At 45.9% G+C, this 17,756-nt stretch overlaps 1 protein-coding gene across 2 annotated transcripts in view; it reads right to left on the reverse strand.

Annotated features, from left to right (window-relative positions):
* Positions 1 to 463: 463 nt before the first annotated feature.
* STARD13 (StAR related lipid transfer domain containing 13) overlaps positions 464 to 17,756 on the reverse strand; it is a gene marked incomplete at both ends in the record, with an annotated part of 297,240 nt that continues 279,947 nt past the window's right edge. For both annotated transcript variants that reach the window (XM_084279657.1, XM_084279658.1), the window contains 7 exons: positions 464 to 581; positions 1,629 to 1,805; positions 6,322 to 6,539; positions 8,479 to 8,700; positions 10,023 to 10,137; positions 12,277 to 12,484; positions 16,535 to 16,733. In XM_084279657.1, coding sequence (XP_084135783.1) covers positions 464 to 581; positions 1,629 to 1,805; positions 6,322 to 6,539; positions 8,479 to 8,700; positions 10,023 to 10,137; positions 12,277 to 12,484; positions 16,535 to 16,733 — 1,257 coding nt within the window. The remainder of the gene's footprint in view (positions 582 to 1,628; positions 1,806 to 6,321; positions 6,540 to 8,478; positions 8,701 to 10,022; positions 10,138 to 12,276; positions 12,485 to 16,534; positions 16,734 to 17,756) is intronic.

Below are 17,756 nucleotides of genomic sequence, written 5' to 3' on the forward strand. Positions count from 1 at the left end.
TTCAGTTAAATCCCGACTGATGCAAGTGATTTGCACTGAGCTATATACAAATATAATTAATTTATACATATACATATATATAGATATAATATAGATAAATATGTACATCCTGTACAGAAGCTATTTACAATTAAAATATGCTTCTCAGAAGCCTTTAAATACCACAGTTCTGTGACGCACAAGTCATGGCAATAGTCTGATTTTAAAGTAATAATGATAAAAGCTCTCTGAAGAAAGGTTTACTTCAATAATTGACATGAATACAGAAGGGATGTGGTGGTGGGGGGGGGGGGAGGAGCCAAAGTCTCCAGAATAAAAGAACTTTCCTATAAAATTCCTGTTTCCCCTTTGTACAGACCCAAGTCTGGTCAGATTTCTGCAGCTCACACAAGATCTTTGCTTCCAGCCTTCCCATTCCCTGCCAGACCCCGGTTCATGTTCACACACTCCCAGGAACATTTCCTCAGATTTTCGTTTCTGGTCCCTCAGCGATCAGAGGCTGAAAGGAGTTTCTGATCCTGGCAACTTCTGCTGCACACAGATGTCCAAAGCCTTTGTTGTACCACTCTGGGGAATGTCCTCTGAAGAAATGGAAAGAGAATTATTGAGAAACTCAAATACTTCAAGAAATATGCCCTGCAGGACCGGCCTTGCCATGCTTCCTACTCCCTGCTGACCACCACGGTGGTGAGGACTTGGAATACTTGTCGTTGTAAGCATGCTCTAAAGTCCTCCCTCCCAGTAATCAAATCCTGGATTTAATTCCTGTGATCACACCACAGCCGTGGTAGATGCTGAGCAGAGAAATGAGCCTGGCAACTAGAAAAGACTGCAGGCTCCAAAGTGGCAAGACTTCATTGCCTGTGTCCTCTGCTCCCAACACCTCCCCTCCTTGTGTTGCAGGTTTTTTCCCTGCTGAATAGGCATCTGATTTTTGCAGGAGGAATCATAGAATCATAGGGATTGGAAAGGACCTCGAGAGATCATCAGATCCAACCCCTTAGTCTTCTTCTCTCCAGGCTGAACAGTCCCAGCTCACTCAGCCTTTCCTCATAGGGGAGATGATCCAGACCCTTCATCATCTTTGTAGCCTCCTCTGGACTCTCTCCAGGAGATCCCTGTCTTTTTTATCCCAGGGAGCCCAGAACTGGACACAATACTCCAGGTGGGGCCTGACCAGGGCAGAGTAGAGGGGGAGGATCCCCTCCTGTGACCTGCTGGCCACACTCCTCCTGATGCCCCCCAGGATCCCATTGTCTCTCTCAGCCCCCAGGGCACACTGCTGGCTCATGGCCAACCTGTCATCACCCAGGACCCCCAGGTCCTTCTCCACAAAGCTCTTCTCCAGCAGCTCATCCCCCAGCCTGTACTGATTCCAGCAGTTATTCCTCCCCAGGTGCCAGACTCTCCACTTGCTTTTGTTGACCCTCATCTGGTTTCTCCCTGCCCAGCTCTCCAGCCTGTCCAGGTCTCTCTGGATGGCAGCGCAGTGTCCTGCGTGTCAGCCACTCCTCCCAGCTTTGTCCCATTGGGTACTTGCTGAGGGTGGATGCTGTTCCCTCATCAGGGTTGTGAATGAAGATATTAAACAGGACTGGACCCAACTCTGAGCCCTGGGGAATACTTACTTCAGGTCAATTCTGCAGATATGGGTCAGCCTGGCTTTTCCTGAGCCACATGGTTCTATCAAATACTGAGAGTCCATCACGACAGCTCGCACAGCTCCCATCAGAGGAGCCTCTTCGTGCTCCACAGAGATTGCAACCAGCATGCACATGCCCTTTGGTAATTCCGTCCTCCACGTCCTGCAGCAACACATTCCAGTTCAAAGCACTTTAGTAATGAAACTTTTGGGCTCTGAATTGAAGTTGCAGTTAGCCTGCCTACCCTGCTTGCTGCCTGCAGTGCCACTGGACTGTCCTAGGAGTCCTTGGAGGAGTTTTGTGTTCCAAGTTAGTAGGCAATATCTTGCTCAGAACTGGCCATGGAAGCTTATCAAGCTTAGATTTCAGAGCTAGATCCCCACCTGTAAATGCATTAATTTTAATGGTAGGTACTATAATTTTGGTAAGATCTGCTCAGAGGTTTGGGGGTACATTGGTACAGGAGGAGGCAAATCAACTCCCCCACCCCAAACTTCTGAAGCAACTCAAGGACCAGTGTTGCAACTGGTGCTATATACATTTTTTCTCCTGAAGGACAATGTCCACATGACTGTGCTGCCATCCACCCACCCCAGCTGGGAGTCTGAGTGTGATGTGGAATGCTCAGCCATCTACCTTGCTTCTCCAGGCAGAGAAGCACACCTTGTAACCATCACGTGTTAATGGGCACGACACAGCTTTCTGCTGATAGACAGAGATCTTGTGAAGGACATGAAGTGAGCACAAGCCTTCCAACAAAGGCTGAAATATTGCACTCCACCCATGCAGACTTACAGGAACAACAGATACAGTTCAGCACAGCAGCAATCCTCTCTAGTACTTCTGGAACTCCAAGAACATGTTTCAAACCTGAAATGCCTTTATTTATTTCATCAGTGACATTACTGTACCATACTCTTGGTGCCAATAAATACAAATGCAGCACATTTTATCAGGGTGTTCTGCTGTTAATGTCCACAGCAGCTGAGGAAAGTCTCTTCAGTTGGCTGGGGGTCATTTGCCACCTCATACTCCAAGTAGCAGTGGCAAAATAGTCTTACAGGGTTTATTTGCTGCAATAGCCAATGGCTGGAACTGCATGTTTACTCCTTTAGACATGACAGTGAAGGTGAGGGTCCCTTCCTTTGCCATTAAGCAATCATCTGAACCAATATCCTCAGCAATTGTGCTGGAAGGACTGGTCAACCAGGCACCCACAAAGGTATTGCTATCTGTTTGCTTCCTTCCTCCTCACTGTCACTCCAAAGAAAAGACATCTCTTGGAGAGGTCCTCCTCCTTTCCAATGCAAGAACCAAAAAGCTTCTTTTAGCCTTTGCCAACATAGTTATGTGCCCGGATGTCTCTTTTCCCAAGAGGATCTGTGCTCCATGTTCCTTTCCCTTCCAGAAGGAAAGGGACGTTTTCTGGACCAGAGGACCACACTCTGTCTCCCCACTGTTCCACAGCTCTTGAGCAAATGTTACTTGTGAAAAAGCAGTGCCATTTCATGGCCAGGTCACAATGCATGTCAGGTTGCCAGTGTTAGGGGGTTGGTTCCATATTACCAATGTGTTTTGTTCCACAAGCACTCAGTTCTTGAGCTGGCCTGTTCACAGAATCACAGAATCACAAGGTTGGAAAAGAACTTTAAGATCATCAAGTCCAACCATTCCCATCCTAAGCTAAACCAGATCCCTAATTACCTCATCTACCCTTTTCTTGAACACATCCAGGGAAGGTGACTCAACCCCCTCCCTGGGCAGCCTGTTCCAGGCCCTGACAACTCTGTCAGGAAAACATTTGTTTCTAATGTCCAATCTGTCCCTGCCCTGGCACAGCTTCATGCCATTGCCCCTTGTCCCATCTCCTGTCCCCTGGCTGAAGAGACCATCGCCCACCTCTCTACAACCTCCCTTCAGGTAGTTGTAGGTGGGGAGAAGGTCTCCCCTCAGCATCCTCTTCTCCAAGCTAAAGATGCTTTGCTTTTTTCTTTTGGAGCTGTCAGTGATTTCATCGTTTTCCCCTCATCCCAAGTTTCTTCCCTCTCTTCCACACTGCAGGTTTCCACCAGGTTCAGAAGACAGAGACTTTAATACTTAAGTTTTTTCTTTTTCTTGTTCTGTAAGCATTCTCTGCACATTCTGCTGTCTCACATCTTTCTTCCCTGCCTGGAATACCACAGGATGGGTCTGTGCTCTGTCCTAGCTGCAGGAATAAATGTGACATTCCTACTGTGCTGTGTTAAGGGCATGGACTTGCCATGGACTGAGACAGGGATTATGCTACCTTGGGAAGCATCGAGTTTTACCAGGTAAGCTGCTCTCAAGGGCTGCTGCAGTTGTGTCTTCAGCAGATAATTTTAGGTAATTTTAACATTCTGCATTTCCTTTCTGTGAAGTTAAGCTGTTATTTAAGACCAGGCAGGAAGAGACTGGCTTCTGAAGGTTTTACCTGAGTCTGTGCATTAATGAAAACAATGAGCTGCCTTGGCAGATGAGTAGGAAACCCCACCTCAGGTCTGTGAAATGCTGAACCCTCCACTGCAGATGCCTGCACAGCATTAGGCAGGACTGTAACTCCATGGTGCTTACTTGGGTTATTCCTGAAGTAGAGGACTGTTGATCCCAGAGTCTGCAGAAGACCTGTGATCCCTACTCCTAGTAATAAGGATTGAGGAAACCTTCTGTACTTCTCTACGTATCTACAGTGTTAAAACTGGGCACAGCACCCATCTCACAGAGAGATGCTGTGATTCTTAATGAATGTGGAGTTTTTCAGGAATCTTTAATGAAAAGTGATGCCTGTGCAGGGCAGCTGAGAGCTGCACCAGATCCCAGGCTCATGGAACATTGCCCCTATCCTCTTACCATTAGAGCCTTCTCAAGGGAGCCTAATCCCCTTGTTATGACTGTCAAATTGAAAAGGGGAAAACCTAAAAAAAAAACCCAAAAAAAAAGAACAACTAAGTTTATCCTTTCACAGACAAAAGTTTGATTGAGAAGAAGACAATTGCTGTCTGTGAAAATATATTCCTTCATGTCCCCAGAGGTGAATTATAATTTCACTGTTCACTTCCCACCAATCATAAGGTATCAAGCTGACTGAGGTATCGCTGGCTAACCTTGCTCCAGACTTAATGATAGAAATCAAAAGAGATAAACAACAGAATCTGACAGATCTGCCTGAAGGCTGTTGCCAGCCCTTAAAAACCCACCAGGATTCAGTTTTATGATAGGTTTTTTTAGTCCTTGGGGTCATTCTGCCTGGGTTAGTGAAAAGAACAAGAACTTGATGGCAAGGAGTTTCTTTAACTGATGTAACTGCACAGCAGGTCTTTAAAGAACATAAACCACCATCAAACCTAATAGTGTACTATGTGGCAAAGAAGAGGACAGGGTTATGGCCACAAAAACCTCTCCACTGCTCCCAAGCCATCTTCTTGGTGCTATGCAGAGGGCCAAATTTATCACTGGTTTAAGTCAATAATACATAGGGAAAATCATTAGAAATTAGTTGGGTTTATAGTAATGAATTATAGACTGATTAATTTAGCCCAGTATACTGTGGAAAGGCAAAGGAAATAGTATAATGGTAGAACTGGTGTTTTCACATTCTAAGGAACTTGCAGAAAATATTTGTTTTAAACCTTCCCCTAAGAATTCCAGTCATTCCTCCCTTCTACTGACAATATCTGCATGTTACCATTCTCTCAGAGAATACTGAAGTTCATAAAAAGGGCATACTGTAATAATTATTTCTGTAGTGCTCAACTTTTCCCTTCAATCTCTGTTCCCTCTTACACCACTCTGACTCACTGGACTGTTTCCTTTGTCAGAACTGCTTAGTATTTTGCAGGCACATCACTTCAATCAAAGAAAGCAGAGACCAAGAATGGGAATGCCCCCAAAACCATCCTGAAATGTATAACTATAGGGCTGACCCTGTAAGTGAAATATGACAGCAGCTCCACAATAGCTCCTAGCAAGCAACAGGACCAGATTTCAAAGGCAGGGTGATAGAAGAAATTTCTCTGTGCGTGTCTGTTCTGTAAAGGTAGGCAGAGAATGGCAGCTCTGAGATTGAATTTGGAATATGGATACACAGCTATACATTTATTTGGGAGATGTCATCTGCTGGAAGACAGAATATGTATCTACTGCCTCTCACTGTTCACCTCCATCCTAGGATTTTTATGGGTTAGTATTTCTTGATCCACAAAGGCTCTGACTGCAAATCTAAAATAACAACTTAGATAGACACTGCATAACAACCTTAGCTTAAAAGCATCACTATCTTCTCTAATAAACATTTGGCTCTTAAACATCAAACATTCCCCAGAGAACAGCAAAAGCAGTGTGAAAAACAATTGGGTTCTATTTGCAGTGTTTTGACAACAAACAAAGCCAAGAGAGAACAGCAGCTATTATCAGACATCTGTTCTAAGGAATAAATGATATTTATGGCCTCAGGAGTATGTGCTGCTCAAATTACATCAGAGAAAAGGTCAGCATGCTCTAGGTGTACAACTGTAATTCAGTTGGAGAAATCAACTCTGCTGCCCAGGAACAGAGTTCTTGAAGCACAATTACACAGATTAGCATCTGGCTGAGATAAGAGCAGATCTTCCTTGTGTACCCTGCAGGAAGGAGAGGTACTGGGGAACTGCCCTGACCTTACCTTAGAACAACAAAGTCTCGGACAGGATGAGGAGCCATGCTGTTCAAAACATACTGGTAAACTTCTGTCTGCTTGTCCAGGCTCTCAACCACCTTCCACTGCAAGAAGTCCTCGTCCCAAAGGTGACGTTCTCTCAGCACTCGGTTCAGGACAACTGATGGGGGAGCTTCAACTTCCACTGAGGCTTTCCAAAGCCGTAAGGGGTTCCCATCCCCAACCTGGAGTAAAGCAACAAAGAATGCAACCCCCTGTCCCTGTACAGCACAGGATAACCAAAGACACAACCTTGGTAGGGGTATCTGACTAGCTTAGGAACATGCTTACTTCCCTGCTCTACTTATTGTTGCTGCTCTACTGTATAGGAAAACATAAGGATGGAAGACTGAGGTGATACATGACTTCTGCTCTCACACCAGTGTGTATCTGGACCGCTTCCCATACTGCCAGTGGAGTTGCTGTATTATTTCTGGTGTGACACAGGCTGTTTCATTCCCAAGCACCCAAAGTGTAATGAAGAATGTGTGTATATGGAAGGAAAACCAAATGAGAGGCTGAAACTCTGGGCTGCAAAAAGGCTACCACCTTGGGCAACCTGATGCACTGGCTGGGACTGAGCATCAGCTAACTCTGATTAATTGCTGGAAGAGCAGAACACATGTTGATTCACTTATGTATCAGACACACAGATGTTTGCTCCTCAGAATAGCTGCAAGGGAAGTATTGGCAAGATGCCTTTTGAAGAAGAAACACACAAACTGCTTGCTAACTCTTCCTAGCTCATGACACCTGGTACTTGTTACACCTCCACAGCACGCAATAAGCGAGTGGAAAGTGCTGGGCTATGCACAAGGCATATATCCTGTATTCCACACATATGGCTTTTCTGCATGGTTTTAGGGTGGTTGTATTTCAGGCAGCAAAGCAGATAACTGTAAGCAGTGGATCTTGCAAGCCCCACTTCTCTAACCCTTCCCTACCCTGGCATCCTCACATGTCAATGCTCCAGAAACCTCCAGCACCTCCCACAGATCCAGGCTTATATCCTCAGAAACCCAACTCCCACCTTAAATTATTTCATATTTTTTTTTAGAATTCCTTCTCCCCAAGGCTTTCAGTTTCCCCAGTCCTCCTGCCCTAGAGCCTCAGGGGCTCCCAATCCCCTCTGTAGCCTCACACACCCTTGACCTGTGCGTGCCCCTCTTCACTCCCTCCCCTCTCCCATCTACACCCTGGTGCTCCCTCCCCAACCTTCTGCAGCCCATCCCTGGAGAAGTGGCTCACAGAAGCTGCCTGCAAATGAGTAACTGTGATTTCTTTGCCTTAACAGAAAGGTTGTAATTGCCCAAATGGGGGATAATGCCACCTCTGGTCCCTAAACCACCCTGCCCCATCACCGCCCAGATCCCATACTCCTCCCAGTCCCCTTCCCCAGCCAAACTACTGTCACCCACTCCTAATCCATCCTCTCCTGCCTCTATCTGCTGCTGTTTTGCCATTGCATTTCCAGCAATCCTGAGCTCTGCTGTCTTCAGGGACCCTGCAGCACCCTCTTCCTGGCTGCAGCAGTCTGGCTTTCCCCACAGAAGTGATGGAGCCTGGGATAACTTTGGAAATTTAGAAGGTTGCAAATAGAAAAAATCCACTGGAAACAAGGATGGGAGGATCAGGGAAAAATCCACTGGAAACAAGGATGGGAGGATCAGGGATACAACTGGCCACACGTCTAGCCCAGCTAAGCAAAGCTGCAGGCAGCCCAAAGAGGGTCTTTAATACCTTTGTTCTGTCTGTGTTCTCCAAACTGCTGGCAAACAACAGGAGATGGTTGGAAACTTTGCCTGTCCCCAGTCAAAGAGCTTACCCAGGTAACGTTGTATGTTTAAAGTCTCAGTTCATTCTCTCCTTTTGCTGTATTACTTACATTATCCATTCTGGAGACCTCAGCTTGCTTTGTTTGCCTCTTCCTGGAATCTTGTACCCAAACCACCATTTATATGACATCATTTAACTGCCTTAAGTAGTATTTTTTTAAAAAAAAACCCAACATGTGCCTCATCAGACAGAAGGGTATGTATTTAGCCATACAAGAAGTCAGGGCATCCCCTAGGCAGCATTTTGCTTTGGTTTCATTACTGCTTCTTCCACCTCTCCCCAAATTACCTTTTTATAGGCAAGTTCTGTGTTGTCTATACTGGAACACGTGACCCATCCTTTGAATTTCTCTTTTGCTTCTTTCTGAAGATTCTGCATGAGACTTTCCAGGTACATATGGTAATTCCCTCCTTCCTCATCAACTTGTTTCCCAAGCTCCTCCAGGGTGGGCGAATGCACTTCTGCGTCAACATAGGAGTTTCGGGACTGGGTGACCATCTCATGTGGGACCTGTGCCACAGAAGGAAGGGGAAACACAGGGAAAACCTCCTGATGAGAGCTTTTCCTTAAAGCAATCATGTTTCTAGGCTGATGGACCACTCAGCAGCCAACTGTGACCAGCCTATGATCTATGAAATGGATTCCTATTTCCTTCTTTGCTTGCTATGCAAGAAGAGCAGTGCAAAGGAGTGTGTTTGTGCCCCTGTACTGGGCATTGGTGAGGCCACACCTCGAGTGCTGGGTCCAGTTCTGGGCTCCTCACCATCAGAAGGACACTGAGGTCCTGGAGCGAGTGCAGAGAAGGGCAACCAGGCTGGGGAAGGGGCTGGAGGGCAAATCCTCTGAGGAGTGGCTGAGGGAGCTGGGGCTGTTTAGCCTGGAGAAGAGGAGGCTGAGGGGAGACCTTCTCCCCACCTACAACTACCTGAAGGGAGGTTGTAGAGAGGTGGGCGATGGTCTCTTCAGCCAGGGGACAGGAGATGGGACAAGGGGCAATGGCATGAAGCTGTGCCAGGGCAGGGACAGATTGGACATTAGAAACCAATGTTTTCCTGACAGAGTTGTCAGGGCCTGAAACAGGCTGCCCAGGGAGGGGGTTGAGTCACCTTCCCTGGATGTGTTAAAAAAAGGGTAGTTGAGGTACTTAGGGATCTGGTTTAGCTTAGGATGGGAATGGTTGGACTTGATGATCTTCAAAGGTCTCTTCCAACCTTGTGACTCTGTGATTCTGTGTTGAACCAGCCCATGGCCCAGAGTAGCACTTCTCATGCCGAACTGCATCAGACTGCTCAGCTGGATGTCAACACACCCATGTTACTGCTCTAGCCCCCAAGAAATGTTGCCTCATGCTTCTGAGGAAGGGAGATAGGAGCGTTATCTCTGCTCCACCTGCAGTGAAAAATGCACAGAGGCTGCATCTCCCTGTGTAATTGTAACTTCATTTTGGGACACAGAGAAATAAAGCGTGTCCTTTTTTCTTTTTTGAGATGGGTGAATTCTAATTGAGGTGCTAAAGCATTATAAGAAAAATAAATGGTTTAACAGCAGATTTTGATTTTAATTAGACTAAAATTTTCCAATCCAGTAGCTCGGGCTGAAAACTGCTACAGAATAATTACCCTGCATTTTTTAGTCGGGCCTTTGACTGCTAGAAAGGAGCAGTCATACAGAAATGAGATAAATAAACTTTAGATGGAGCAAGTTTACAAATAAGTGAGGCACCATCAATCCCTGAGCTAATACAAGACAGAAAATGTAAGCATAAACATAAATACATCAAAGGATGCTGCATTATGTGGCCATGAATAATGCCGTTTGAGTCTCTCACTCACCTCAAAAAGTTTGTTGCATTCCATTATCATGTGAGCAAGTCCCTGAGTAGCTGCCAGGTTTTCACTGAGGTCCTTCTGATCTGGCTTCCCTGTTGCATATTTTTTCTGTATTACCCTGTAATTGAATTCAGTGTCTCAGGTAAAAAGAGCTGAATCTTTTGAATATGAAAGCAAACAGCAGCAGGATGTTCAGAACACCAGAGAAGCAGCCTGTTCTTTAGTTTTTCTCTATCACAAAGACTGCTCAGACTACTGGGCCTTTTCTAAAAGGAGAAATGTTTATCTAAAATATTGTTGAGCCAAAGGGAAAAGCAGGAAAATTTATGCAGGTCCTGCATTAGATGGTGTAGATCTTGGAATGGGTGACTAACAGACATGATGGACAGTGGTTCACCTTGCCACTGCTTAAAGCACTTGCTCAGATGCTGGTCATACACATACACAGTCATGAATCTTGGTTTATTCTGAACTGGCTGGGAAAAAAAACTCAGAAGGGATGTTAAGTTGGGACCACTAATGTTTAGCAGGAGCTATGCCCTGTTTCATCTATACTCACCACGTTACATGCCATCTCTGAAATAAACTGGGCTTCCCAAGCAGCATAATGTAGCCAGAACATACAGAGTGAAAAACAACTCACTGAAATTCTATCAGTTAAAATCTTTTAAACTACTGGTCAACCCTGTCTTCAGTTGGAGCAAAATCAGGCCCTTTCCTTTCACAAAAGCCAATATTACTTATGCAAAACCCACCAGTGCCCCACTGAATTTTTGTGTGGAAAGCAAGCAATGGGTATTCAAAACAGACAGACAGAAATGCCTGCTGGGGTTGTGGAAATGCCTTCTGTCATGTTTAAGTGCACTTCTGGCTCTGTGACATGGGCTTTGCCCTCTCACAGAACCACAGAATGGCAGGGTCTGGAAGGGACCTGTGGAGATCACCTAGTCCAACCCCCCTGCCAGAGCAGGATCACCTAGAGCAGGTTGCACAGGACAGTGCCCAGGCAGGTTTTGAATGTGTCCAGAGATGGAGACTTCACAGCCTCTCTGGGCAGCCTGTCCCAGTGCTCTGCCACCCTCACAACAAAGAAGTTCCTCTTCACATTTAGGTGGAACTTCTTATATTCAAATTTGTGCCCACTGCCTCTTGTCCTGTCACTGAAAAAAGACTGACCCCATCCTCCTGACACCCAGCCCTCAAGTACTTACAAGTATTGATAAGACTTCCCATCAGTCTTCTCTAGGCTAAAAAAGTCCCAAGTCTCTCGGCCCTTCTTTATAAGAGAGATGTTCTGGTCCCCTAATCATCTTTGTAGCCCTTTTTTGCACCCTCTGCAGTAGCTCCCTGTCCTTGAACTGGGGAGCCCACAACTGCAGACAATATTCCAGATGAGGCCTCACCAGTGTAGAGCAGAGGGGAAGGAGAACCTCCCTCAACCTGCTGGCCACACTTTTCTTGATACATGCCAGGATGCCAGTGGCTGTGAGGGCACACTGCTGGCTCATGGTTAACCTATTGTCCACCAGCATGCCCAAGTCTTTTTCCAGAGAGCTGTTTCCCAGCAGGACAGCTCCTAACCTGCACTGGTGACTGGGGTTATTCCTCCCTAGGTGCAGGACCCTACTCATGTCCATGTTGAACTTCATTTGGTTCCTCTCTGCCCAGCTCTCCAGCCTGTCCAGGTCTCACTGGATGGCAGTGCAGCCTCCTGGCATGTCAGTCACTCCTCCCAGCTTTGTATCATCAGCAAACTAGCTGAGGGTACACTCTATCCCTTCATCCAAATGATTGATTAATATATTGAACAGGGTTGGACCCAGGACTGACCCCTGAGGAACATCACTTGTTACAGGCCTCCAACTAGACTCTGTGCCACTGATCACAACCCTCTGAGCTCTGCCTTTCAATTTTCAATCTGCTCACTGTCTGTTCATCTAACCCACATTTCCTGAGCTTGCCTATGAGGATGCTGTGGAGACACTGTCAAAAGCCTTGCTGAAGTCAAGGTAGACAACGTCCACTGTTCTCCCTTCACCTACCCATCCAGACATACCCTTGTAGAAGCCTATCAGGTTAGTCAGACATGACTTCCCCTTGGTGAATCCATGTTGACTCTTACTGAAGCCATGCCCTGTGTAATGTATCTTGGAAAGCAGATGCTGTGGAAAATTGTCCCCTGTGTGCCTTTAGGAACACTGGAAGCGTTGTTTCAGGCTAGGATTATCTGTGGGGCTGAGACAGAAAACCAACTTACCTTGGTGAGCTTTCTTTCTTCACTATATTGAGATGGAAGAGGGAAGGGGCTAGACAAACAGCTATATTCATAGGAGTCATCTGGTTCTCCTCCACAGAGGTGACATCACTCAGGAAGCACAGCAATGTCTGCAAAACCTCCCGGTTCTCATCGGCCATCAGCATGATGGCGGCCTGCACGGCCTGCAGCCGCTGCTCCTTAGGGACGTCTGAGGGGAACCAAGTGACCAGATCATGGGGGTCAGTTGTGAGATCAGACAAGGAGCCAGGGACAAGAGTCAGCACAAGCATTCACACTCTAGGAATGGCTTTCAGAGGCAGGGGATGACGGGGCAAAGGGGAAATTGGAGGGCAAATTGGAGCTTCTCCGTCAGGCACAGCTAGACAGTGTACAGAATGCAGATACAGAATCACAAGGGTGGAAGAGACCTTGGAAGATCATCAAGTCCAACCATTCCCATCCTGAGCTAAACCAGATCCCTAAGTACCTCAGCTACCCTTTTTCTGAACACATCCAGGGAAGGTGACTCAACCCCCTCCCTGGGCAGCCTGTTCCAGGCCCTGACAACTCTGTCAGGAAAACATTTGTTTCTAATGTCCAATCTGTCCCTGCCCTGGCACAGCTTCATGCCATTGCCCCTTGTCCCATCTCCTGTCCCCTGGCTGAAGAGACCATCGCCCACCTCTCTACAACCTCCCTTCAGGTAGTTGTAGGTGGGGAGAAGGTCTCCCCTCAGCCTCCTCTTCTCCAGGCTAAACAGCCCCAGCTCCCTCAGCTGCTCCTCAGAGGATTGGTCCTCCAGCCCCTTCCCCAGCCTGGTTGCCCTTCTCTGTGTATGGCTTTTTCTGCTCATTTGAAAGTCTCTTCCACAAGAAAGAGACTGAAATGTATTTAAAGTTTATGAAGGGCCAATAGTGCTCATGATCTTTCAATGTTATTTTTCAAGGTACTTTTGTCCCTTGGAAGAACTGTTCCAAAGTCGTAGGGAAGATTTGGGAAAATACACTTGTGTCCTAAACCATGAGAGGAGTTTACTGAAAGCAGAAATGGATATGCTTAAATAGCATCTCACACAGATTAATTTCTAAAACTACCATAATTTTTCTCTGTTTGGACTCAGAGCCCTCCTCTGGGTATTACATACTCTCTACATAATCAAATGGTAGGAGAACAAAAGTAGATTTACAGTACAGGGAACACCAGCTTTTGAGCCCTGCTTGCTAGCCTTGTACAAGCACCTTACTTCAAAAGCTTTTGGACATGAATGACAAACTGAACACAGCCCAGTGCTTCCAGTATTGCAGAAGTGGCAAGGCCAGGCCTTTCTGATAAGCCAGAAGAGCCTTTGTTAAGGCTGTGCAACAGGTCTTTTCTTCCCACATAGCCTCCTGGTGTTCCCTCACCAGTAGAGTTGCACTGGTGGGTCTGATGCATTGAGAAGACCACTAGCCAGACTTTCAAGTCATAGGTAAACATCAGGCAACTGAGAGCTTCAAGGAAATGGAGGAAGTGTAATCAATGCTGTGCCATACAGACTGCTACACTGATCATCTCACCCCCAGTCCTCCATGTTACAGCAAACCAAGCCATTCTAGACATATGAAAAGGTCCTGGATATGTGAAAAAGATCTTCCCTGACTCCCAGAAAATCAGAAATACATTGGCAATACACTTAGAGAAGAAAAATCCTTCCTAACTTCACATTAGGAATTTGTTAGACAGGATGAAGGGCAAGAAAAGCTCCCAGATCTATTTAATTGCAGACATTATGAAATACCACTGGTATCCCAGCAATTTGCAACATTTTTCTCTCTGTGAAAGGAATTTTTTTCAGTACTCTCTCTGAACCAGAAAAATATATTTGTTGTTGGTTATATGGAAAAAAACCCAACAATGTTACTGATCCTTAATCCAAATGTTGGTCTCCAGCATCTACAGAGCCCATCTTCTCTTGTTCCCACCTTGGTTTAAACAGACCCATCCTCAAGTCTTTCTGAAATCCTTTAAAGTGTTGGTACAGTTCAAGAAACTATTTCCTGGCACTTCCCCATCACCACCACCCCTCTCTGATCAGTGTAAAGAAGAGTTCTTCAGATTTGGGGGTTGGACCCAACGATCTCTCAAGGTCCCTTCCAACCCCTATGATTCTATGATTTCCCACTCCAGTTCCATGTAGGTTAACAGAGTCAGCCCGTGCCCCTATTTACAATGTTTTTTGTTGCCTGGAAGCAATATTTCACCACTCAACTTGGTGGCTGTTGTAAATCCTAATGCCAGGCTCCTGACTTGGAGATAGGGGTTCATTATGGCTGCAGAGACAACAATGCCGATGACATTGCGATCTGGGAGTGGTTAATTGCAGTCACTCCTGTGCCAACACAGGGCCTTCCCAATTCTCATCAAGGAATGGTTTAAAGGTGGTTTGTTTCTAAGGACAGGTAGAAAATGTCCTTCTAGAGGATAATCTTCTCCTTGGCCATTTTGCTATGGGAACAATTGTGCTGATTGCCACTTTTTTGTTAGCACCAGGAATTTCTGTTCCCTATTTGAACAGGCTCACTGACGCGCACGTCAGCAGACAAGATCTGCAACTTGGAAGCAGGAAAGAAAGAGGAGGGAAATGATGGTCCAAGGCTAGGCACCAACTGTTTCAGTTCCCTTGTGCCCCCAGACATCATGTTATGACCAAATCCACTAAACTTATTTGCAGTGCTGCCTCTCACATGCAGGAGCAGGGCATCTCTCCATCAGCTACAGACACCGCGATGGTAAATACATTAGTGACTACATGCCACAGACAGACTTTTACAGTGAGGGGAGGCATGGAAGTAACTTAGACTCTTTAGCACTGGGATCATACGGTGTTTAAAATGTCTTTCTATTGTTTTGGCAGCTGAAATGTCTGCAAGTGAAAAGACTAGACACACTTCTCTTTAGTGCTTCCAGTTATTTGGCTCAGGCTGGCTGGCTACACTTCTCTGTGTCTGCCAGAGCACTGGCTGACTGGCCTTCAAAATGGACACTGTCAGGACAGAAAAAATATAATTCCTCTGGTTTTTCAGCGTTTTCCTCATTGTTTGTTTCTCCTTATTTCAGTCTGGAGAAGAGATACACAGTCATTTCCTGATTTACAGGGATTTTCAACGTTCTGATGCATTTTGGTCTCAGATTTTGCTGAGGGCTGCTTATGATGGAATGAAAACAAGAAATCTGGTTTTTTCTTTCTCTGTCAGACCTTCACATAGAAGCTGAGGGTGTGTGTGAGAGTGCCTTGTCTCTTGAACATGTATTTTATTGACTATAGTGAAAAGGCAAATAATCAAAAGTCACAGCAAGGAAAGGGAATGGCTCATGTTCTCATGGTCGAGTACTGCTGCTCCATGCCCAAAAGACTCACTTGTATTGAGATGTCTGCATGAAATGGGGCTACAGTTTAAAAGAAATCTGACACTTTATGTCCTGGACATAAAGCCTGTCATTCTGCCTTCTTTCTGGTGGCAAGACTGATATTTTCAAAGCTGCTCAGATTTGAATAGTGTCTTTCCATTAAAATTGCCAGTATTTTGACAGAGAAACCTTTAGGCAGTTCTAAAAAAGATCTCTTAGTGAAAGATTTTGAAGACAGAGAGGTTCTTTTATACATCTTGGAGGTGAGCAGAAAGAATCCCACCCAGTGATAACACACCAAATTTATTACAATATATTATTACACAAGTATAGTATCATAGAATCATAGGGGTTGGAAGGGACCTGGAGAGATCATGGGGTCCAACCCCCCTGCCAAAGCAGCTCCCCAGCTCATATTGCACAGACAGGCGTCCAGACGGGGCTGGAATCTCTCCAGAGATGGAGACTCCACCACCTCCCTGGGCAGCCTGTCCCAGGGCTCTGGCACCCTCACTGGGGAAAAGTTCTTCCCCATGTTGCTGTGGAACTTCCTGTGCTCCAACTTGCAGCCATTGCCCCTTGTCCTGTCTCCACAGAGCACTGAAAAGGGGCTGCCCATTCCCCCTGCATCCCATCCTTCAGATATTTATAAACACTAATAAGGTCCCCCCTTAGTCTTCTTTTCTCCAGGCTGAACAGTCCCAGCTCACTCAGCCTTTCCTCATAGGGGAGATGCTCCAGGCCCTTCATCATCTTTGTAGCCTCCTCTGGACTCTCTCCAGGAGATCCCTGTCTTTTTTATCCCAGGGAGCCCATACAGTACACATAATACTGTCTAATTGTTTATAATAGTAAAAATAATAGAACTTACATTGGTAGATGTGTAGAAAAGTCTCTCCTAGCTTACTTGTGAGGAGAGGTTCTGGCAAGTCCCTGAAAAATTGCTTCACCATGTCTGCCACATCATAGGCTGACTGGTCTTCATAGCTGACGTTTTCTGGGGAGCTCTCGTTCATCTGCCGTAGGGCCTGGATCCTGGACTTCACTCCAGATTTTCGAAACAGACCCACCTAAAAAGACACCACATGGAATTAAATATCTTCATCTCCATCTCTCTCTCTTTACAGGAGACTTTTGTTCACAACCAAAGCTTGGTTTGCTTATTTTACTCCAGGCAAGAACAAGGTTGAGGAGAGACCTAATTGCTCTCTACAACTACCTGAAAGGAGGTTGTAGAGAGGTGGGGGGCTGACCTAGTGACAAGTGAAAGGACAAGTGGAAATGTTGTCAACTTACTCCAGGGGAGGTTTAGATTGGATGTTAGGAAAACCTTCAACAAAGAGGGATGTAAGACATTGGAAGGGGCTGCACAGGGAAGTGGTGGAGTCTCCATCCCTGGAGGTGTTTAAAAGGTTAGATGGGGTGCTGAGGCACTTGGTTTAGTGGTGGTTGGCAGTGGTGGTTGGTCAGAGTGATGCTTGGACTTGCTGATCTAAAGTGTCCCTTCCAAGCAAGACACCTCAAATGTTCTAACATTCTAACATAAACATATGCAAACCACAGGATGGTTTGGGTTGGAAGGGACCTCAGAGATCATCTAGTTCTAATCCCACTGCCATACCCAAGGACTCCCTCCACTAGACCAGGTTGCCCAATGCCCCATCCAAATGTGATGGTCATGACTTGGCCACAGCCTCGCAGACAAGTGGAAGCTCTCAGGATGGGACTGTAAGAGTTAACAACGCTGCTGCTCTGTATCCCATTTTGGAGGGGTAGTTCAGTTTGGAGTGCATGTGGTTTCCCTGCAGCCTGAAGAGTTTAAGCAAGACAGTCAGCTGATATAAATCAACGTGGCTTGCTTGGCTTGGGTGACTGTCTTGATTTACTCCAGCTGAGAATCTGGTTCCTCATGTTTATTTGGGTATATATTTTGAGGACTAACAAGAAAATATTATGCTCAGCTAAGTAATAAATGTTGTGGCAAGAGATTAGTATATCCTGGCAGATTTTAAAAATCAAGACCAAATATGTTTCTTCCCTTTCCTGCTCTGTGCTTCCAATAGTTCCCCAGATCCCTCTGTAACCCCCAGTTT

The sequence above is a fragment of the Gallinula chloropus genome (assembly GCF_964237585.1).
Source record: "Gallinula chloropus genome assembly, chromosome: 1".
Taxonomy (NCBI): domain Eukaryota; kingdom Metazoa; phylum Chordata; class Aves; order Gruiformes; family Rallidae; genus Gallinula; species Gallinula chloropus.